This window comes from Garra rufa, chromosome 7, assembly GCF_049309525.1.
Source record: "Garra rufa chromosome 7, GarRuf1.0, whole genome shotgun sequence".
Taxonomy (NCBI): Eukaryota; Metazoa; Chordata; class Actinopteri; order Cypriniformes; family Cyprinidae; genus Garra; species Garra rufa.
Genome location: NC_133367.1, coordinates 9,274,997 through 9,298,970, shown reverse-complemented (window position 1 = coordinate 9,298,970; position 23,974 = coordinate 9,274,997). Strand labels below are relative to the sequence as shown.

The following is a 23,974-nucleotide window of genomic DNA, read 5'->3' as shown; positions in this document are numbered from 1 at the left end:
ATATACAAACAGATGCATCACCATGGATACAAATAAGCCAAATGGATGTAAAGTTATCCGTAGCTTGAACATTGCCAAATACAATCAGTAAATGATAAAGCACAACGCGTAGGCTTAGGACAGTGTCGATAAAAGACCAAATCAGAGAGAGAAAAAAACCCTATGGCAGGCATAAATATGAAAGTATCTCTATGCACAACATACAGACTTGTTCATTATCCAAGTCTGTTTTTCACCTTGTGCTTTTGTGGAGCTCAATTTTAGTCTACTGTCACACAACTTACCTCAGTATCTCCAAATGACACTTCATATTTTCCAGTCCAGTGCAGAGCAGCTTCACTCCTGAATCCTGCAGATTATTATTGCTCATGTTCAGCTCTTTCAGATTGGTATCTGATCCAAGAACTGTAGCCAGAGCTGAACAGCTCTTGTCTGTTAAGCCACAATCATTTAACCTAAGACGGAAATAAGACTACAGAATATTAGATTAAATACATTTGATAAATACATATTTATAGTCAATTTATAGCTTTAATTACAATGATTTATACATTTGAAAGTGTTAGTTCTATGGCTTCAAGGAAAAGCATTACTAAGTGAATACTGATTAAACACCTTAACTATTATGGTTGTTATGGCTGTTAAACATGTTGTTAAAACACAACACTGTATACAGAGTGCTCACAAAAATATGCACAGGAACGTTTGAGCAACTGCCTATCAGCGGCTACCACAATGACCCAGTATTTGGTACTACTAGTACTGCAGAAGGGCTGGAATTATAAATTAAAATAAACCACAATCACTAGTTAGCTGATTATCTGTTGACATTTACTGCACACATTTGAGTGGACATATGATGAACTGACCATCATCATTCAAAAAAACTTTTTGGAAAACAAGAGGAGAACAGAACTCTTCATTGTCAGTTAAAGAAAAATGCTAGAATTTTGTAAAATAATTTTCCAGAACACCAAGATTTTTCATGACAACTTACAGAGCTCTTTTGCAGGTTTTGATGACTGCTGATAATCTAATGAGACACTCGTCTGATTTCTTGAATTTCTGAAGCTCAAACTCCTCCAGCTCCTCCTCTGATGTCAACAACACAAAGGCCAAAGCAGACCACTGGGCAGGTGAAAGATCAGCAGATGAGAGACTTCCTTTGCTAAGGTGGGTCTGAATGTCTTTCACCAGAGTTTGGTCGTTCAGTTCATTCAGACAGTAGAACAGATTGATGGATCTCTCTGGAGACAGATTGGCTTCAAATTTCTGCTTGATGTACTGAACTATTTCCTTTTTGCTCTGGTCATTGTCATCTTCCTGTGTCAACAGACCCTGTAAGAGTCGCTGATTGGACCGGACTGACAAACCAAGGAGGAAGCGAAGGAAAAGGTCCAAGTGTCCATTATCACTCTCTACCGCCTTGTCTACTGCAGTCTTAAGAAAATCAATCATGTTTTTTTTGGGCTGGAGTGACAGTCCAATAGAGAAGCGAAGGAAAATGTCCAGATAACCACTGCCAGTCTCAAGCACCTTGTCCACTGCAGTCTTGAGCAAATCAATCATGGTTTTACTTTTGTTTTCCTGTTCTATAGACTCATGAACAAACACACTTATCTTCTTTATGTCTAGAAACAGATGTGCATAAAGAGCTGCAATAAACTCTTGAATGCTCAAGTGAACAAAGCAGTACATGGTACCAAGAACAATCCCAGTTTCCTCCTTAAAGATCTGGGTACACATGCCTGAATACACTGATGCCTTATAGACATCAATACCACAGGCTTCCAGATCTGTGTCATAGAAGATCACATTGTTTCTTTCCAGCTGATGAAAGGCCAATTTCCCCAGTGAAAAGATGGCATCTTTATCCCAGGAAACATCTGGTGTATATTCTCCATCATACTTCCGTCTGCTCTGCTGGATCTGAAATCTGAGAAAGTGTGTGTACATTTGTGTCAGAGTCTTAGGAATGTCTTCAGTATTTGATTCCTGCAGTGTTTTGGAGACATCATCAGCCTGATTGTTTTTCATAACATTATGTATTTTCTTCTCTAAAATGTTTTGAAGAACAGTGGCTGAAATCCAGCAGAAGACTGGGATGTGGCACATGATAAAGAGACTCTTTGATTGTTTTACATGATCGATGATTTCTTTGGCCAGATTCTCATCTATGATTCTTTTTCTGAAGTACTCCTCCTTTTGTGCATCATTGAATCCTCGTATCTCTGTCAGCCGGTCGATACAGTCAGGAGGAATCTTACTGGCAGCTGCTGGTCTGGTGGTGATCCAGATTAGAGCAGAAGGAAGCAGATTTCCCTTGATGAGGTTTGTCAGAAGAACATCCAGAGAGGCTGGTGAAGATACATCATGCAACGTCTCATTATCCTCAAAGTTAAAAGAAAGTCGACATTCATCTAATCCATCAAGAATGAACAGTATTTTCTGGTTCCTTCTTGTAAGGTTCAGATGTTTTTTCTCTGAGAAAAAATGAGTTATAAGGTCCATCAAACTTAGTTTTTCTTTCTCCTTTAAGTTCATCTCTCTAAATGGAAGAGGAAATATGAAGCTGATATCCTGATTTTCTATTCCTTCGGCCCAATCCAGAACAAACTTTTGCACAGAGACTGATTTTCCGATGCCAGCAACTCCTTTTGTCAGTACAGTTCTGATCTGCTTGTCTTGTTCAGGTGCTTCAAACACATTTCTGCACTCAACCTGTATTTCTTGTGATTCATGACGTCTGGAAGCAACTTCAATCTGTCTTACCTCATGTTCAGTATTGACCTGTTCACTACAACCCTGAGTGATATAGAGATCTGTGTAGATGTTATTCAGAGGAGTAGAGTCACCTTGCTTTGCAATTCCTTCAAACACACACTGATATTTCTTCTTTAGGCTACATTTTAGCTGATGAATGAATAATAGCTCATCTAAATACAGAAACAAAAATACAGACTTTTTTATCTTATTTTCTCTCCTATATTTATAAGTGACTGTCTGACAAATTGTTGTGAGTCTTTTACCTTCTAGAGTATCAGCAGCTTCATCTTCCTTCATCTCTCTCAGGAAGTAGAGTGTGAGATCAAAAGCTGCTTCTTTGATACTGCATCTGTTCTCATTAAAATCCTTCACACAGTTTTGCAAGTCCTCTTTTTGCAATATTTTCTTAAACTTGTCCAGTTCTTTCTTCATAAATGTGATTATTCTGCTCTCAAGATCCTACAAATCAAAACAAAATTGAATGAAAGAAAAATTTATCCATATGTGGTCAAAAATTTTTATTCAATAATTAAAAATATTCATAATAAATAAAGTTGAGACAAACTTTAATTAGCTGTAAATATTAATAAAAATAGGTTCTTGTTCTTATTTTATGGGTTCTTAAAAATAAAATTTTGAAATAAAAGGTTTGTCACACTCTTGTTCAATAATATATTTGTTTATTAAAATTATGAAATATTCTTGAAAAGTGTTTCATTACCTGGAAGATCTGCAGGAGACTGTCTGAAAACTTCTTGTGATTCCTGTGAGACTGTAAATCTGGATCTACTGTTTTATACTGAAGCCTGACAGTAAATCAAATGAATCAAAATACTGCATTTTTAGGACAAATGTGACCAAAAGGTCTTGTAAATATTTTAGCAAAGTGAAAAACAACACTGTGAAAAATATATGAACTACAAAGTTTTATGATAATTATTAACTGATAAACTTTCTAACAAAGTCTATGTTTAAAGAAAATGAGACATGAAATACCATTTGGTTCGTGATGCTGTTTCTCCAGTGAGGTTTGGTACTCCACCCTTTGAATGGTCACTCTTCACAGACACAGAGCTGGACACATCTGAGCCTGATCTTACACTAATGACACAGAGAGAAAATAAACTTTACTACAGGAGGTTCATCTGTGTTTTATATTGGCACTCATTCTCTCTAGTCCTTTACAGAAACACTTGCAGAGTTTAAAAGATAGCAGTCATTCTTGTTCACATACTCTCATTTGTTTTAACAATTCTGTAAAGTACTTTAAATGTGAGATTTACAAATATTTGACTGATCTAAATAAAGAGATTTTATTTTTATTTACTTTTTTAACTAAAATAGAAGAAATGTCAGCACTACATTGTTAGCATACTTCAATTAAATGGCCCCTATGACATTTTAAAAGTTCATCACTTTGTTTATTGAGTGTACCAATAACAGCAAAAATGGCATCGTAATAATTATCGTATCTGTTTGACCCCGCATCCAAGTCTGAGCTGAACGTTTCACAGTGATAAGCTTTTAATTTGGAACTCTCGTACCTTTCAGATACAATCTCATAAAGTTATATTTTTTCTTCTTCACTGTAACAACTTTATGTCCTGAAGTGCAGACATAAAATACAGTTATTTAGGTGTGGTTGATTGTATTTTATTTATTTACAGTTTATTCAGGTGTGTATAGCTCAGGTTTGTATGCACTGCAGCTCCATAAAGCGTGCTGTACACAAGATAACCTTTGGGTTAACGGCTCAGAAACAGCATGATAAATAAATCTTAACCACTGATTCCAATCAAAGCGGGTTTGCTTTCGCATCCAAACACACAGCGTCTCCACAACATGACAACACTACAACTCACTGAAGACTCGTCTTCTCTTTGTGGAAACCTTTGGACAGCATTGGGATGCAGACATTTGTGAAAGTTATATCTGGACTTCAGTCATTTTAGTCATTTCTGGATCAGTGTTCTCTGTTAGATAAAATAAATCACTTTGCAGGAGACTATGACCTTTGTAACTCTGAAGATCTTACACAAACAAATACATTACACACAGGAAAATGAAGACATTAAAAAAGCATCATATGACCCCTTTAAATTAAGTGTTCAGTCATATTTAACGTCTGAATATACATTTATGACCTAAAACAAACATGTGACATGAAATAATTTACTTAAATATCTGAGGAGCGATTGTAAACTTGGTTAGGTTGTAAATGATGATCCAGATTTTCAGTTCTCAGATATTTATCATCTATTGGCTACTTTTTAAATATTTATGTTATTTTTTTAATTTGGAAGTCATGAAGCTCTGAAGTTCTGCAAAGCATTTGTAAATATAAAACAAGGTTTGTTAAGGTTTTGTTTATTACAGCAAACATTTGAAAGTCCAGCAGTGTTTAAAATGATTGTCTGAAAACAGACTCAGCCTTACCTCTGTTTGTGTGAGAGACTCATCTCAGATGGAGAGTCCTTTCCTCGCTCCTCTGACATACTGCAGATAAACTTCCAGAGATCAGCACTGGGTTGAGAATACTATCTGCTGATCAGTTTGACCTGGAGATGATGATCCTTAATTAGATCAAGAAATATCTGGAGTTAGCAGCAACAGCAACAAAAACACTGTATAAAAAGTGAGTTACAAACAAATGGAATGTAGAATAACTAAATGATCTTCATGAGAAATGACTAGTTTAAAAATACTTTCAATTCCACATTACAAAAACAAAAAGCAGAAGCAAAATAAAAGTGCATAAAACAAAAGTGAAAATATGAAAACCCCTTCAGAAACAGAAAAATTTGTTTTCAATAACCCTATTTGGAAAACTTACTTGCAGTATTATCTAAGAAAACGTAAAATGCTTATTTTTCTGTGCTTTAAGCTTGTAGCTTGTCAGCAGTTCATTCTCAAATCCTTTAATGGTACAGACGAATCAGATTTGTGACTGTCACGAGTGGCATCAGCTGACTAACTGACTAACTCAGCCACCACAGTTTCTCCAGAGCAGCTGATGGTGACACAGCTGTTTCACAATTAGCTAGATTCACCGCATGAAAATTATCCTGTTTTTTGTGTTTATTCTAACCTTTTTAATTCCAATAACGGACACAAATCTGTGTTTTTAGAGCAGTATAAGCTTTTTTACTGTAGTCGCGACGTTTTATTGAGTTACTTTTATCATAACACACATGTAGCGGCTACTCCGTAGTTACCAAACGCCGTTGAGAGGCTAAACAAGAACTCAATGCATTTGCGACGCAACAATAAAACATCCGTGAGGCAAAACTTCTCTTGGTTGTTCTGATTTATTGTACGGACTGAAGATATCAAGTTTTGTTATATTACGTTGTTGGTCAACAAAGAACACATCGTCCCTGCTCACCCCCTCTCCTTCCCAACTCTAATTGAACAGGTGATTAATATTCCCAATTCCACAGATCTAATTAACCTCTCCCATGCTCCTCCATAATGTGATCCAGTTGGGGGGTTGTCACGGTTCTCACATCTGCCGTGTCCTCATGTCGCGTCATCTGTGTGTATGTATGTGTGTCATTACGTTGTGCGTCACTCTGATTCAGCGCAGCTGCCAATCAGTCCCGCACCAGGTGTCATGCATTTCCCCACGGCTATTTATACTCACCCAGATCTACTCTTCCCCGTCAGATTGGTCTCCTAGATCACCATTGTTGGATGTACGTGTTGGATTTGTCTTCGTGTGTGGAATTCGTCGTGGGATTGTCGTTGTCTTGGTTTCACTGGATTCACGCCTGCACCACGGACTCTTCACTCGTCATCTCACCTGCCATCTAGCCTCTGTGCCACTCAGCCGGGAGATCTTCACCACCACCATTGTCATCGTTGTTCATCTTGGTTACCCTCAATAAACTGGTTATCCTGCATTTTTGCTTCCTCTCTTTCTTACCGCTACAGGGGTTAAATGTCCATTTAATTCCTTTTTGAAGAAGGACATCATTGATTTTACATTGATTCCATTCCTGTATCGCTACTTTTAGTTCACTCTCTGCTCCTACAAAGTTCCTTCCATTATCAGATCGAAGTTTCTGGACCTGTCCACATCTTGTAATAAAACGGCAAAGTGCATTTATAAAAGAATCTGTGTCCAAAGAGGATGCCACCTCAATATGTAGTGCTCGTATGGCTAAACAAGTGAAAATTACTCCATACCTTTTTACTACACTTCTTCTGCTTTTTACCTCAAAAGGTCCAAAATAATCAACCCCAACAGGGGTAAATGGAGGTTCATCTGGAGTTACTCTTTCTGAAGGCAAAACTGCCATCTTTTGACATCCTGGAAGGGAATTCAATTTCCGACGAACAATGCACTTGGACAGTACTTTCCTTATGGCTGTGCTCGCACCAGTAATCCAATATTTCTGGCGCAATTTGGACAACATATGAATGTGACCACCATGTCCTGCTTCTTGGTGTATATGTCGCAAGAGAATGTTGGCAATGTGAAAATTCTTAGCCAAAATGGCTGGATGTTTGGATACTTCAGGCATTGATGCCCTACTTAATCGTCCTCCAACACTTAAAACATAACCAAGAATAGGACAAAGTCCATATATGGCTACTTTTCTTTATGCTTTCACCTCTTTTAAGGCTATTAAGCTCATCAGGAAACATATTTTCTTGAGAGAGTCTAATCGTTTGGCTCTCGGCGAAGGCGGTCGCATCTTTTCCCTCTCCCTCCCCTGTCTCTCCTTGCTGGCTTCTCTTGTCTCGTAGTTCTGTCTCTGAGACTCTCGCTGCCCTGCTCTTGAAACAAAAGGAATTATGGATTTGATCAACTGGTCTCTGAATGCAATTGACACCATCTTCTCGACGAGAAGTTTGGGTTCGGGGGAACCCAACTGTCCTGCAGGAACGTTTGCAGCTGGATACGTGATGGACGGGTGGGAGAAGTGGCGTGTCATGTGCCTGGCCGCTCTGTCCCTGGAGGATATTGAAGAGATCTATTTATTCGGAACTTTGATAACAGGGTTTCTGCTGATGGGCTTAGGTGGGGCCATGTTGTATCGATGATTGATGAAAGTGATCAGCGTGGCTCAAAACCCCCCTAAGCTGGCCGGCTTGATTGAAACGGTGGGCAGAGCTGTTAGTACTCAGACTGTGGTTATAGACCGTGAATTGGGAAACATCAGGGGAGAAACTTGCAGCTGTGCAACAAATCCACATCATCAGCTGGAACCTTTACTTGATGGAACATTGATTCCACATCGGCCATAATTACTACTGGTTCCTTTCTGAATCTTGTCACTACTCCAACAAGTGAGCTGGTAAGGTCTGGTCCTTGCAAGAGTTTATCATTAAGTGATGTTCCTTGAAAACTCGCTCCACAATCAAACACCACACGGATTTTCTTCTTTGTTGGATGGTAGACACCGTGATGTGGAATATACCAGATCTTTCCATCACTACGCATCAACTCCTCTGCAGGAACTCTCTCTGCATACCCTTTGGAGACCATATCCTGTAGAAAGGCTTTATAATCAGCAAGAAAGGCAGAATCCTTTTGAAGTCTCCTCTTTAAATGTAGAACACGTTGTTCCACAATTTTTCGATTGTTTGGCATATGAACTTTCTCTTTCAAAGGTAAACCAATTTCGTAATGCTCATCTACAAGTTTGGCAGAATTTGTCACCATTTCCATAAATCGTTGATCTTCCTTTGAATAACCAGTTCGTTCATCTTGACTACATTCTGGGAAATCCATTTTAAATTGCTGTTGCCACACATCTTCCACATTCACTACTGAAATTCTGTTAACTGTGACTTCTGGCTGTGCACTTGATACTACATTCTCACCATCTGCAAAGAGTGGTCCATTCACGGTCCATCCCAACATGGTTCTGATTGCATAGGGCCCATCATTTACACTGCAGATTACCTCCAATGGTTCCAATGCTTTAGGAACATTTGTACCTATGAGCAGCTCAATCCCAGCGTCAATCTGAGGTAAATGAACAGTCTTTAAATGAGGCCATCTTTGAAGATCTCTTTCTCTGGGTATATTTCCTTTGTGAACAGGCATGCTTTCCTGGGTGTAAACTCGATGCAAATCACAAAATTCACTTCCATTCAAGCCAGCCACTTCCAATCCTGACAAAACATGGCTACTCACCACCTTTTCTTGCCCCATGGTTCTTAAAAGTATCCGCACTTTAGTTCCTGTAAGGTTAAGTCTTCTCATCAAATTCTCAGTACAGAACACAGCTGTACTACCTTGATCTAAAAAGGCATAAGTAGTAATAATATCACTGCCTTTCTTGGCTTTGATCTGCACAGGAACAATCGGGAGTTTACAGTCATAATCACCAGCCCCAGTCAGACCACTAGACACCAAAACATCATCCACTGTTGGTTTGGATTTCTTCTCAGTTGCATCAGTTGTCCCTTTTTCTTTAGGAAAGATATGCAACAAAGTGGGATGTTTAAGTCCACAAACATCACAACAAAGACGTTTTCTGCATTCTTTGCTAATGTGCCCAATGCACAAACAGCCAAAACAAACTCCACTTTCCTTTAAGAAGCCAATCTTCTCCTTGTGGGGTTGTTTTCCCAACTGAGGACACATGTCCAACATGTGTGCACCTTTACAGCAGAGACATCCTTTATCAAATCTAGTCTGTTTCTTTCCTATATTTTGCGATTCACATTCTTTGTTTATAGCAACACTGGTAGCAAAGCTGGTTCCTTTTATGCCAAAATGAGGATATGATTTAAGTTTCTTCACATTTCTATTCACTGCTCGTGATGGAACATCCTGTATATTTCCAAATATTGGATCGGTTAGGACTTTAACTTGATGTTCAAGAAAGTTAACAATATCCGTGAAAGAAACTCTGCAATTACGTCTTTCTTGGAGTTCACAAACAACACTTCTCCATTTATCTCTAAGTTTGTAGGGCAACTTTTTTATAATCGTCATCATATTGGTAGGCATGTCCAAATCATACAGATATTGCACTTCCTCCATAACATAACGCAGCCTCTAAGAAAGAGACTATATTCCTGTAAGGCATTAACATCTTCAGCTTTAATTTGAGGCCATGAAAGAGCTTTACTCATGTAAGCAGATGCAACTTTCTGTTCATTTCCAAAATGTTCTTGCAGCAAAGTTTTAGCTCTGACGTATCCCCTGCATGGATCAATATGCTGACAACTCTGTATCAACTCTCTTGGACGACCAACAGTATATTGCTCAAGGAAGTATACGCAGTCACTGTAGTTGTCTGTTTTACTTTCAACACTGTTTTCGAAGGCTCTCATAAATGCATGATATTTTAATGGATCACCATAAAAAACTTTCAGATCTCTTTTGGGTAAAGATGACAAACATTGCTGTTTTAACAATAGTGTTGTTATTTCATTTTGCTTTCTCATGATGCCCATTACATTACTTTCCTCTTCAGTGTTGGATTCAACATGTAAATTCAAAGCATTTCCACATGCCATCTGTTCCCCTGTTTGACCTCTAGATGGTTGATGCACTGGATAAGGCTGTGAAGGAACCCGTTGTTTTTCAAATTTCTCTTTAGGTTTTGCTCCCAAATTTCCAGCATCCTGCACCGATCCCTTCTCTTTTGTAGACATTTGAGGAACAAATGAGTTAGCACTGGCATGAAGACTTTTTGTTTTCTTTTGTTTTGGCTCTGAACTAGAATGTCTTCCTCCTGAATGACCCGATTTACTGCTTAATACACTTTGAGATTTCAGAACATTCAATTTAGCCATTTGAATTTCAATTTCTCCTTGAAGATTAAGCTGTTCTTTCCTTCTTCGTAACTGTTCCTCTTGATCCTCTAGTTCATGTTTCTCCTTCAATAATTTTTGTTGTGCCCTTAATGCAGCCAACTCAGCCTCTGCTTTAAGACATACAGAAGAAATTGACGACACCCCAGATCTTCTTCCAACAACCGAACTTTGATTTTTGGATGATCTGCTCCCCACATTAGATACAATGTCATCTTGCAAATTATCTGACACAACAATGGATGAAGCATGGACTGTGACTTGAGGAATGATATCTTCTTGTGTTGCATCAACATCAGAATAAACAGGAACACTATTCTCCAATGATTCTTCCGGACAACTTAACCAATGTTGCACAGTATCTTTAAATGTGTTGCTGTATTTCATGATGCTCAAAAACCATTCGTTTTGTTTTTCCTGTTCCTCTTCAGGAAGTAAAGGAATGACCATATCATGTTGCTTGTTGGCATTTTCACAAAGCTGAACAAGAGTTTTAAAAAGCATTTGCACCCGAGAGACATTTCCTTTTCTTGTCATCAGACTTTTCATCTCTGGAATCAGTCCTTTAATTGTATTTACATCTTTCTTTCGTTCCATTTGAAGTCTTTCAATTTTATTGGCTAAAACCTTTGCAGTGAGTTTAGTTTCTCTTTTACTGCCATGCAGATCAAGGCCAGCGACGTCATCAACGCCCGCTTCATTCATGTTTTTGCGTTCCCCAACAAGCCAACAATATTTGTTCAACCAGATTCTCAAACATCACAGCGACATATAAACAACCTCTGTCAACTCTATAAACATCCTGACTTATTTACCACACTAAACAAACCAGCAAAAACATACTACAATAACCAGAGCTCTGGACCAACCCAACTGAAGCCAAACAAAACAATAACACTATCTCACGATCATCCCCAATGGATGAAACAGCGTACCAAATTCAAATACCGCGCGATCATCCCCAATGGACAAATATTGCGCTTTCTAAATACAGCACAGCCGAGTAACAAGAAGCCCAGCAGGCTTACCTATGTGGTGATTGTTTGCTTGCTTCTCCTAGGAACTTTGCCGATCGGTTTGCGCTGGCATTTCAACTTCTGCGGCTGTAGAATTCTCCTTTCCAAATGAGCAGAATCCTGTACTCCGCAACACGATGTAATCCTTTTGCTGCGTTTGCCGAGAAATGATTTCTTTGTTGACATAATGTAGCGGCTACTCCGTAGTTACCAAACGCCGCTGAGAGGCTAAACAAGAACTCAATGCATTTGCGACGCAACAATAAAACATCCGTGAGGCAAAACTTCTCTTGGTTGTTCTGATTTATTGTACAGACTGAAGATATCAAGTTTTGTTATATTACGTTGTTGGTCAACAAAGAATACATCGTCCCTGCTCACCCCCTCTCCTTCCCAACTCTAATTGAACAGGTGATTAATATTCCCAATTCCACATAACCCGTGACTCTCCACCACGAACACGTGACATACGCAAAACACATTAACCCTTTCATGTCCACTACAATTACATAAGTTTCAAACACATAGATGCAATGCTACAATAAACTTTAATCTGACTGTAACTGCTGTACAGTATAATGATACTGTCTACTATTGTCAATCACTTTAGTCTCACAGATCAATATTCAAACATACTGTAGACTAAACAATTACAAGTCAACAACAAAGACAGTTTGCTTATAAAAATATTAGACTTTGCACATGTGTTTATTTAATGAATTAACCTATTTCCTTAAACTGAAGACATTCAAATAAGTTTTGAAAAGGCAGTTGATTTGCTTTAGTGCTGCACTGATCAGGAAATTTGAGGCAGATACTGATCACTGATTCTTAAAATGCTCTTCTTCAGTTTTTACAATGTATAGTATATGCTGCACCAAAATTAGACATTTTACATTTTGAGAAACACAAACTTTAAATTAAAAGCAGTTATGAATAGTTGTCAAAACTTCAAAAAAAATTACAACTTAAATTGAATTTATAAATTAAAAATATACATGTATATTCATAATCTATGACAAAAATATATTACAAACTAAGTTAGTGGATAATTCAGTAGCAAAAGTTATTTTAGAAAAATCAGTGCACAATATTAATAATTTTATAAATTCAAACATTTTGTGAAAAAACATTGAGTGGGGAACAAATAAATGTGCAGCACTGAATCTGGTAAAATGTTACTCATAGCTATTTGCATTGTTGTTATAAAAGGCATTAATGAAAAACTATATATTTCCACATAAATATAAATACTATAAAATTGAAATATTTTAAATGAGGCATCAACATACGATAGATAGGACAAAACAGTATTTGCATCCGATGTGCAAAATGATGTGCTTGAAGCAACACAGAGTCACAGCACACAACTCTTGACATTAAAAAGTAGAAATCACAAAGGGAAGAGATATTGATGTGTGGTGTATTATATCTGTGCAACAGTTTGTTTGTTCTTAACAGTTTTACATTTCAGTGAATGTGCAAGTTAAAAACTAGTCTTTGTTACGCTGTGTTTTGTTCAACAGACATCTGGAAACATGATTTAGAAACAACAAAAACAGCCATATATTTGCAAAATCATAGTCATTTATCTATAAATCAATAATAATGGGAACACTGAATGATCTTGTAGAGAGTTTTATGGAGCTGACTGTTGTAACTGAACACGACCAGAGTTTGAATTGAACAGAGAATGACTGACAGACGCAGCAGAGAAAAGAGTTTACATTAACTTTAGTGTAAGGCCTTGAATATCTGTATCTCACATTAAACTATCAAATAGCTTCAGAAAACTCAGAATATTGTGTTTGTATGCCTTTTGTTTGGTTTAATAGAAACAGAACAGTTCACACAATACTGGATTTAGATCGGCCCTGTCTGACCATTACACCCGATCCAGCAAGAACTAGTAGGATCTTCACATTAGTGGCTCTTTGTGATGCTGAGAAAAACTGCTCTGACTCAAACTAATGACGAAATATGATCAACTACAATAACAGTACTATTAAAAGTAATGTAAGATTGTGAATAAAGCAGCAATACTCACATCAGTGTGTTGAGTTGACAGTGTTTATCCTCCAGTAGAGCAGAGATCTGATTCACTCCTGTGTCTCCTAGTTCATGTTTACTCAGATTCAGCTCTCTCAGGAGTAACGGGTTTTTACCCACAATTCCAGTCACATACTGACAGCCTTCATCTGCAGCAGGACCCAAAAACCTGCAGAAAACAAGATGAAGCAAGCAAGAACAATTTAGTTCTGATTTAATGGTCCACTGCATCACAAAAATCATTACCAAAAAAAACCTTTGTTATTCTAAAATGATATCTAGTAATTGCAAACCTTTTCTTTAAACATTTAAATACACAAATATTTGAAAACAAATTCTAATAGTCACAGTTACTGTATAATAAATACTTTCTGCTGTCAAAAGAACGAGCTCTTATTCAGCATATAGAGTTATCGCCCCCCAGGGAAGTCCATTAAAAAACGCTTTAATGTGGCTTAATGGAGCTGAACGACCGGCAAAAAACTAATTTTGGTCAAACGTTACATATAATAAACACTGACACTGCAAGTATTTATTTTGTAACATCAGAAATTTGGTTTTAAGATAACTTAACGTGGTTTAACGTATTTCCTTATCTATGGGGGACGCTTAATGTGATATATTCACTTTATATGCGGAATAAGAGCTCATTCTTTTGACAGCATAGTATTTATTATAAGTAAAATTTGACAGAAGTTTGGTTTTCCCCAGTCGTTGTTAAAGTTAAACCATGTTAAGCTGTTTCCTTATGGACTTCCCTGGGGGACGATTACTTTATATGCTGAATAAGAGCTCGTTCTTTTGACAGCAGAAAGTATTTATTATAAGTAGCTAAAATTTGACAGAAGTTTGGTCTTCCCTGGTCGCTGTTGAGGTAAGTTAAACCACGTTAAGCTGTTTCCTTATAATGGGCTTCTATGGGGGAGAAAACGCTTAACGTGATATTCTTCACTTTATCTGTGGAATAAGGACTCGTTCTTTTGATAGTAATTAGTGTTTGTTCCAAGTAAGGTTTGACACAAATTTAGGGTTTCCTGGTCGTTTTTTACGTATAAGCCACGTTAAGCGTTTTTCACGTTAAGCGTTTTAGAACATCCCGGGTTGCTTCTGTACCGAGGTAAAGTTAGTTTTAGGTTTGACATTGGCTGGATATTTGCCTAGGCTGATTTAGGGACCGTCTGCAAATTTACCTCACTAAACAAAACGAAGTCCAGTTTTTTCATGTTTTAAAGGCTGTAGTACGTTTGTGGTTAAAAGGCTAACTTACTACAGGTCAAATTTTGCCAATTACCTCTTTACTGTACATACAGTACATAATTATATTAGAAAATAATTACTGTAATTTACCAAAAGGGTTTTTTCACGTTCCAGAACTTGTAACGTTAGTACTTTTGTAGTAACAAGACTGACTTTCTAGGGATTACATTTTGACAGCATCACCCTTACTGTAAATACAGTGCATACTTATTCTATTATTTAACCGTCAGTTGTGACACGCAGCTCTAGCATTCTGCCTGCTTCAAATCAGACTCGGAGATTAAATAGTCTGGTAAGATCACATTTATTTGAATGAAACATAGCATTTGTTTCAGTAGATTATCGATAGACCAAGAAAGAGTGTGAAGGCAAGAGAGATGACAGTTGTGTGTGTGTGTATGTGTGTGTGTGTGTGTGTGTGTGTGTGTGTGTGTGCGTAAGTTACCTGCCTGCATGCTGTGCGTCCCTCTCTACAAACAGCAGTTTTACCACCTCGTTGCTGAGGAATATAATGTAGCGATCTAGTATCTAGGCTATTTTAATAAGAATCGCGGGCAAGCGCTTACAAGAAGTTTATGTATGTGCGCAGCACAACGCAATCTCTCTCTCTCTCTGTCTGTCTCTCTCTCTCTCTGTCTCTCTCTCTGTTTGCGTGCATCAATTTAAGCAGCGCATTAATATAGAACGGTGATTAAACTGATTGAGAACTACCTGTGCATTAAACGGTTTTACTGCACACCTGCCAGCCAATCAGAATCCAGTATCCAGACATTCCATGGAATAAATGTTTGTATAGCTCAGGTGTGAAGTTCCAAAATAAAAAACAGTTATTTATGTGTGGTTTATTGTATTTTATGTACAGTTTATTTATGTGTGTATAGCTCAGGTGTATGCACTGCAGCTCCATAAAGTGTGCTGTACACAAGCTAACCTTTGGGTTAACGGCTCAGGAACAGCATGATAAATAAATCTTAACCACTGATTCCAAACAAAGCAGGTTTGCTTTCGCATCCAAACACAGCGTCTCCACAACATGACGACAACACTACAACTCACTGAAGACTCGTTTTCTCTTTGTGGAAACCTTTGGACAGCATTACGCTAATATTTCACATTGGGATGCAGACATTTGTGAAAGTAATATCTGGACTTCAGTCTAGGCATTTTAGTCATTTCTGGAAAATAAATCACTTTGCAGGAGACTATGACCTTTGAAACTCTGAAGATCTTACACAAACAGATACATTACACACTAAAGGAAAATGAAAACATTAAAAAGCATCATATGACCCCTTTAAATTAAGTGTGCAGTAATTTTATAATGTCTAAATGTACATTTATGACCTAAAAACTAAATCTAGTATTTACAAACCCAGTGCTGAAGAGCTGTAAACTGAGTCAAGATTGTAAATTATTATTCAGATTTTCAGTTCTCAGATATTTATCATCTATTGGCTACTTTTTAAATATTTTTGATGTTATATTTTAATTAGTAAGTTATGAAGCTCTGAATTTCTGCAAAGCATTTGTAAATATAAAACAAGGTTAGTTAAGGTTTTGTTTGTTAAAGCAAACATGTGAAAGTAGAGCAGTGTTTAAAATGATTGTGTGAAAACAGACTCAGTCTTACCTCTGTTTGTGTGAGAGACTCATCTCAGACGGAGAGTCCTTTCCTCGCTCCTCTGACATACTGCAGATAAACTGCCAGAGATCAGCACTGGGTTGAGAAAACTATCTGCTGTTCAGTTTGACCTGGAGATGATGATCCTTAATGAGATCAAGAAATATCTGGAGTTAGCAGCAACACAAAACACAGGATCAAATAAAGTCAGTTATGAACAAATGCATTGCCATGTAGAATAACCACATTCAGAAACACATTGGTTTTCAATAACCCCTTTTGGAAAACTTACTTGCAGTCTTGTCCACTAAGAAGAGCATAAGTATTTGAAACGATCATTTTCTGTCCTTTAGGCCTGTAGTTTGTCAGCAATAATTCTCATATCTCTCAGACAGATTGGATTAAATACAGAAACAATGTCCGCGAGTGTTAAAATTAGTAGAGTCTGCGCTAAAGTTGTGTCTATAAAATGTTTTCTAGGACATAGAATGGATCAAATCCAATGAGCAACGCTTTGTTTTGCTATCTGCGTGTTTTCCGCAGTTACTTTCGTTTTCGTCTTCTTCGTGGGTTTTTCTGGAGGGTTTGAACGAGCTGAACAGTTACTGCCACCTGCTGAACTGGAGCCTGATATTCACCTCATAAATTAAACACTGCTTTATTATTGTCCTTGTTCTGAACTGTTATCTGTGATGTTTATTGCAAATGTCACACATGCTGAGATGTGTATTTACTTCTTACTTTCAGTTCTTTCTATTCATATTAGGGTGTAGTATTAATACTTGTTCTACAGTTTCTGCTTCTTTATGTTTATAGGCTCCATGTCCAACTGGTTTAGATTAAAGGCAATAAAGCTGTTTTCTGTATAAAAAGGGGAAAAAAGAAAAGACTAAACAATATGAAATGCACAAATTCAGAAATAAATGTGTTAGCAGCAAATTACATGATTTATCAGACTATAATGAAGTGCTGTTGAGAGGTTTATGAAGTAGTTTGTCTCAGCTGACAGCCATGAAATGAGTTTTAAGTGTCAGTTTACAGCTGATCTGAAGACATCAGCACAATGAATGAGTGAAAACAGGAACTATACATTAAATTAAATTCAAAGAAACTTGAAATAGTAACTAATTTGGGAAAAGATGATAAAAGCTGTATATCATAGTTTGAGATCATCACAAAAGGAACAGTAATGTTTGCAATCAAGTAATGTTTCTAATTATAAACCTACACCTTAATGTATCAAAATATATAAAACAAGTCTACAATGTGGAGCATGACAGCAGCTAAAAATAAAGTAGAAAAACATATTTCATTATTACATGATCTCAAACATTATTCTATTCTACTTTCTATTCAGTGATGTGTGTGTCTGTTGTTAATGTCCAGATATCCAGTATATTGTCTTTGTTCTGTGGATGGAGTCTCTCCCTCATCAGTCCAGACCAACTAAACATTTTCACCAGTTAATAGCATTTGTGTCTTTCTCTCTCCTCTAGATCCTCAAATACATTTAGTCTTTATTCTCCACATTTATATTTGCATGTAAATACAATCAGACATATACAGTTAAAACTATTATTTAGTTTGTTTTGAAAAGTCCATCTGTCTGTTTTCAGTATTATTAAATCTACATAAGCAGTTTCTCTCTCTTAAATAAAGGCTAACTTGTAGAAGAAACATCTGTAATGCCACAGTCATAAAGACTAGAAAGAGACAAACAGAGGAAGAGAAGATCATCTTACAAACAAATCATTAAGGAGAAGAATTAGACACAAATATAATGTGAACTCAGACTCAAATCTTCAAGCAGTTCAGCAGATTTAATGCTTGCTGTTAAAAAGACATACAAACTGTTAATCGTTTAAATGAAGAGGCAAAATAAAGTATAAATGGCTAAATCAGTTTTCCTTTTTCCTTCTTGCTGTCAACCAAGTGTTTCTAATATGAACTGATTGATTTACATGAATTTGAAATGAAGTTCACAATGTTATCAACCCTCTACTCAGACTTTTATCTTTTGTAACTTGATTCAACATCAGCATTGAAGTGCTATTTATGGCAATACAATAAATCCACATAATAGCAGTGATCTCCCACATATTAGTTATTCTAAGTTTCAGTCGTTGTTGTTAGTAGCATTGGCTGCTCATAGACAAGAAATGAACAGTTTTATATCATTGTGCTTTTAAACTTTCTTGAACCGCTGTAATGAAACCACACTTACAAAGATATTTAGTCAATATCCAGTGGATTTTTATAAAAATGAAACTTTCCATTGGTGGACAAGGTCAAGGTTAACAGTTTAACATTAACTTAACAGGTTCCAACAGGTTAAAATCAGTGTTCATTTTGTCAGCAAATATTGATTTAGTCTTAGTCATAGTCTTTTGACTAAAATGTCATTTAGTTTGAGTCATATTTTAGTCATCTGGATTGTTTTAGTTTTAGTCGACAGTAGATTGAGTGGCTTTAGTTACAGTTAGATTTCTCTAGAAGGACCAAACTCATTGTATAGGTTTGATAATACGGTTTTATCATGATAGACACAGATTTAACTGCTGTGACACACAACATGTCTTTATATTCAAATTAAATGAATCCACTTCTCATAAAGAAACAAGAACATGTCTTCTTTTCAATCAAATACCAATGGTTATTCAGGCTAATTATGCATTCTTTATAACAACGTGTTTACCACTTTCTTCTTTCCTTCAAGCAGAAAGAATACATTTATTTATAAAAAAAACATTTAGATTAATCTACAAGAAGTAACCCTGAAGATGCACATGAACATCACACTAGAGAGAAGCTGCACACATGTGATCAATGTGGACAAATATTTGCGTGGTCTACAGGCCTGAAGGAGCACCTGAAAGTTGATATGAAGGAGAAACCACATTCATGTCCTTTATGTGGAAAGAGTTTTCACAACTGCAGAGTTTAAAACTTGATCAGAAGATACACACTGGTGTGAGAGATCTTATGTGTTTTTAGTGTAAGAAGACTTTTATGACAGTTAACCACCAGAGGATCCACACTAGAGAGAAACCTTACAAGTGTTCACACTGTGACAAGAGATTGAGTCGGTCAGAAACCCTGAAAACACATGAGAGGATCCACACTGGAGAGAAACCATATCACTGACTGAATGTGGGAAGAGTTTGACTCAGTCTCCTAATCTACTCATGCACACAAAAAGGATTGATAGTAAGCAGATCATCTTTCAGGTCTCATCCTCACCAAACGTGACACAATAATGAGCAGAAAAACACAATCTCTTCTGTAGAAATCTGTCATAATCAGCTCTAACATGCCACATGAAAAAGAAACATCTTCTGTAGTTTTTACAGCGAATAAAGTTCACCTTCAAGACCAGCAGATTCATCTGTGAGATTCAGAAACAATGTTTAAAAGTTTTCTTCTAGTATGTCATTTTACTTTATGATATTAATTGTATCATTGTGCTTTCCTACGAGTTTTGTTTTGTGGTTAGTTTTCTGATAATACATATGTATCACTCTGTAGCAGCGTCCTATCCACTTATGAACAGCTGATGTTCTTTATTCATACGTTGGAAATAAAATCATTGTCCATTCAGAATCCGTCTTTTGCTTTGCTCTTTTAATGAATGAAATGCGGTTTACAATAAAAGACGCATGGATTCGGGACTTAATGAATCTTACTATACGGTAAGAACCATGTGATCCCGTCACCTATTCACCTTCCTTCACACACAATCATGAGGGTTTAAATGTCACATGACCAAACCAGCTCCTCCCATTCCAAACCGCCCTCTAGTGGTTAAAATTACATTGGGCTCCTACACACTCCTTTTCATGAGGGACAGGAATTTTTTCTTTTTTTTTTTTACATGTACACACCTTTGAAAAAGAAAAAGAGACTAACACTTTTAAGAGAAAGTGAAATACTTTTTTTTTTTCATTTGTTTCTAGAAAACACAGATGTACTGTCATTTAACTTTTAACTTTTGGGGTCAGTAATTTTTTTTTTTTTTAAGTTTAATACTTTTATTCACCAAGGATGTGTTGAAATCATAAAAAGTGATAGAAAAACATATACTGTTAGAAAATATTTACATTTTGAAGAAAGGCTGTTATTTTTTACTTTTAATTAATCAAAGAAACAAAAAAACAACAACAAAAAAAAGTATCACAGGCTCCAAAACAATTTTTGCCAGCACAACAGTTTCCAGCATTGATCTTTCTAATAATAAATCAGTATATTAGAATGATTTCTGAAGGATCATGTGACACTTAAAACTGCAATAACAGCTGATAAAAAAATCAGCTTTTTATCACAGGAATAAATTATATTTTAAAGTATGTCAACATAAAAAAACATTATTTTATATTGTAAAAACATTTAGCAATATTACTGTTTTTTCTGTATTTTTCATTAAATAAATGCAGCCTTGATGAGCATAAGAGACTTCTTTAAAGACTATTACAAGTCTTTTGAACAGTAGTTTATATATATTGACAGTATTATAAGGGTATTATAAGAACACAGATGTTTTAAAGATCTAGTTTTAAGATGTTTGCAGAACACTTACACAAAAAAACTTAGCTAAATGGAATTAATAAAGCAATCTTACTGTTAAATCTTAAGTAAGATTAGTAAATCTCCTGGAGTATGTTCACTAGAAATGACATTAAACTAACTTGATATTTATTGCTTAATATACTTGGGAAGAGTTTGCTTTCTTTACTTTAAACAGATTATTAAATTAACTTATAGTTTTACATTTAAGTTTACTTTGCTAAAAAAAGGCCATCGGTTTTAAAACTTTAAGTAAGCTGAACTTGTTAGGATTTACAGTGATAGTCTGAGGCTCATCAATATTATCTGAGCTGCTGAAAATCCTCTATTTCATGATAATAGCCCCTGTTTTCACCTCATCTATTACGCTGATCTCCTGTAAATTGGCTGGTAAAGTTTATTTCATTTTTATCGTCAGACTTAAACTATGCAGTCACTATTATGATATCTACACAACACAAATGTCCTAACAGCATTTCATAAGTCTGTGTTGAACTGTGTTTAATATAAAACACAAAACTATAAACCAATGAACAACAAAACAAACTCAAATGGAAGGAATAATGGAAATCATGTTTTTAGTTGGGTATATAAATGTAAATTTATTTTGTTTTTGTTCTTAACATTGTATTACTTGTTATTTAATCATGGATTTTTCTATATTTTGATGAGGGAGCAGATTAATGTAGAAGTGAAATATTGGATAAAAATCTTAATCTAAAAAACCAAACAGAAATGCATGTGCAAATTAATATAAAAATTAAAAATAAAATATGACTACAGATAGCAGAATAACATACATGCTTGAAATGTGAATTAGTATTAAAGTAACTTACATTTGGTCAGATCTGCTCCTCCTTCGGTAGGTCTCTGTAGCATCTACACCAGATTCAGCCACCTCTGTGATTTATACTGCATTTACATGTTGAGGCTGTTCTTAGGGCTGTTAACTGACTTTTTATCCAACACAAATGCTCCTCAATTGATCAACAATACTAATGGACAAATCAAATAGATAGCTTATGTTTAGTATCTCTATGTAGATTTGTTTATTACCATGACTTACATTCATCTAAAGCAGTGTTGACAACAGTCAAATCCACATAATAGCTCACATTCATCACTCACTCAGATGTGTTTCATGTCGGGATTTGCTCATCTGCAATTCTCTTGCAACATTTTCCTGTCAGTTGATAAATAGACATTTATTAATCATATTTAAGATGTAAAAGGTGAACGTAAATCCAGTTTGAATAACTTGTTCGCTATACATAATAAAACATGTTTTCTAAAGCAAAATCACAAATCTACTAAACTGTTCATTTACTTAGTATACAGTAGCTCAACAAATGCTGTTTTTAACCAGAGGAACCGTGTTTTGGTTTCTAATACTCACGTTTGATGATGGCGTATTGATCTCCTGTGGGCTCCTGGGATTGAAAAGCGTCCATCGATGAGCAGTTCAGGATCTGGGCTGAAGCTGTAGGAGATCCGGGGATTTCTCATCTATCTTTTTATAAATACTGAGCTCCCTTTCATAGCTTCACTTCGATGCTGCGATGATGTAATGCTATGGGGACATCTCTGGTGTGATGAATGTCTGAAGCCCTTATACCATCATGTCAATTCAGTGGCCAATAGCTTCCTTCAGAAAGCACATTTTCTGTTGCCCATCAGAAAGAGATTCTTGTATTCTACAACAAATCCACACTTTCCTAAAATGCCTCATTCAAACACGCCCCCACAGATTTGCATAACAGCACCCAAATGTACACACAAAGAAAAAAGTGTAACTTTATTATTCTCGCTGTAGTATTTCTGGACACCATGGAAGCTGATATTCTAGATTTAGTAAGGGGTGTAACATTACCTTTACATGGTTAAGGTATTCAGCCATTTACAACACACTGGATAGCTGGCCAATCAGAGCACTCTGTGCTTTTCAGTACGATGAGCTTTTGTAGAAATAGATGCGTTTCAGAAAGGCAGGGCAGAGAAGAGAAACAATAATGTAAGGTGTGTCGAAAATAATGTGTTTTTTTAACCTCAAACTGCCTAAATGCAGTGCATTACACCAAATCCACAAAATAATCATCGTTTAGCAACCTCACATGACCACTTTAATACAAAGTATCCAGCGGTTACAAATATACAATTAAGAGTGAAGCCAACACACTAATAATTTCAGACTTTATTTGAGATGTTTTGATAGAGCGTCCTTTCCCTTTACTCTCTGAGCTCTGCCTCATCTTCAATGGTAATAACTATAAGACATTTAATTTAATATTATACAGCATCAATCTTTTTTATATAGTAATAAACAACTTATTTAGAGCATTTGGGTTATCTTTTTAACTATTTATTGGCCTACTACACAGGTACCCACATATTAAATGTATAAAAAAATATACTTGAAATTGAAGTATGTTTATGATACATCTGTATTCCCAACATGCTTATTTAAAGTGCATTAAAAATATATTGAATTGCACTTTAATATATTTCTAAAAAGTAGACTAGAAGTACTTAATAATACATATAAATATATGCTTAGTTATACTTCTAAGAAATATGCTAAACACAAGCTTACTTTTAGTGATGTTTTATTGTATTTACAGAAAACATGCTTATGTTTCTCTTACTTAAAGTATATTTTATGTGTATTTTGTGTAAGAACATAAAATGATTAGACTTTTAGTGGGTTTTGTAACCATGTGTAGGCCTAATGCAATGAATGTTAAATATTAATTTGAATATTTGTAAAAGAATGATTTATTTTAAACATTTACAATGTACAAAGGCTTCAAATGTTGTTTAATAATTTTGACCTAATAGGAGCTACTTTGGTTGAAGGCTGTTGTCCATTACATTAATGTATCATGTAAAATCTACTACTGAAATTCCCACAAGGATTTCATCATATTCA

The 23,974-nt window shown here is 36.0% G+C and overlaps 1 protein-coding gene across 1 annotated transcript in view; it reads right to left on the bottom strand.

Moving 5' to 3' along the window:
- LOC141337909 (uncharacterized) overlaps positions 1-23,974 on the bottom strand; it is an 831,413-nt gene that overhangs the window by 26,973 nt on the left and 780,466 nt on the right. The window contains exons 28-29 of the mRNA XM_073843485.1: positions 13,609-13,760; positions 285-455 (exon numbers count right to left, since the gene is read on the bottom strand). Coding sequence (XP_073699586.1) covers positions 285-455; positions 13,609-13,760 — 323 coding nt within the window. The remainder of the gene's footprint in view (positions 1-284; positions 456-13,608; positions 13,761-23,974) is intronic.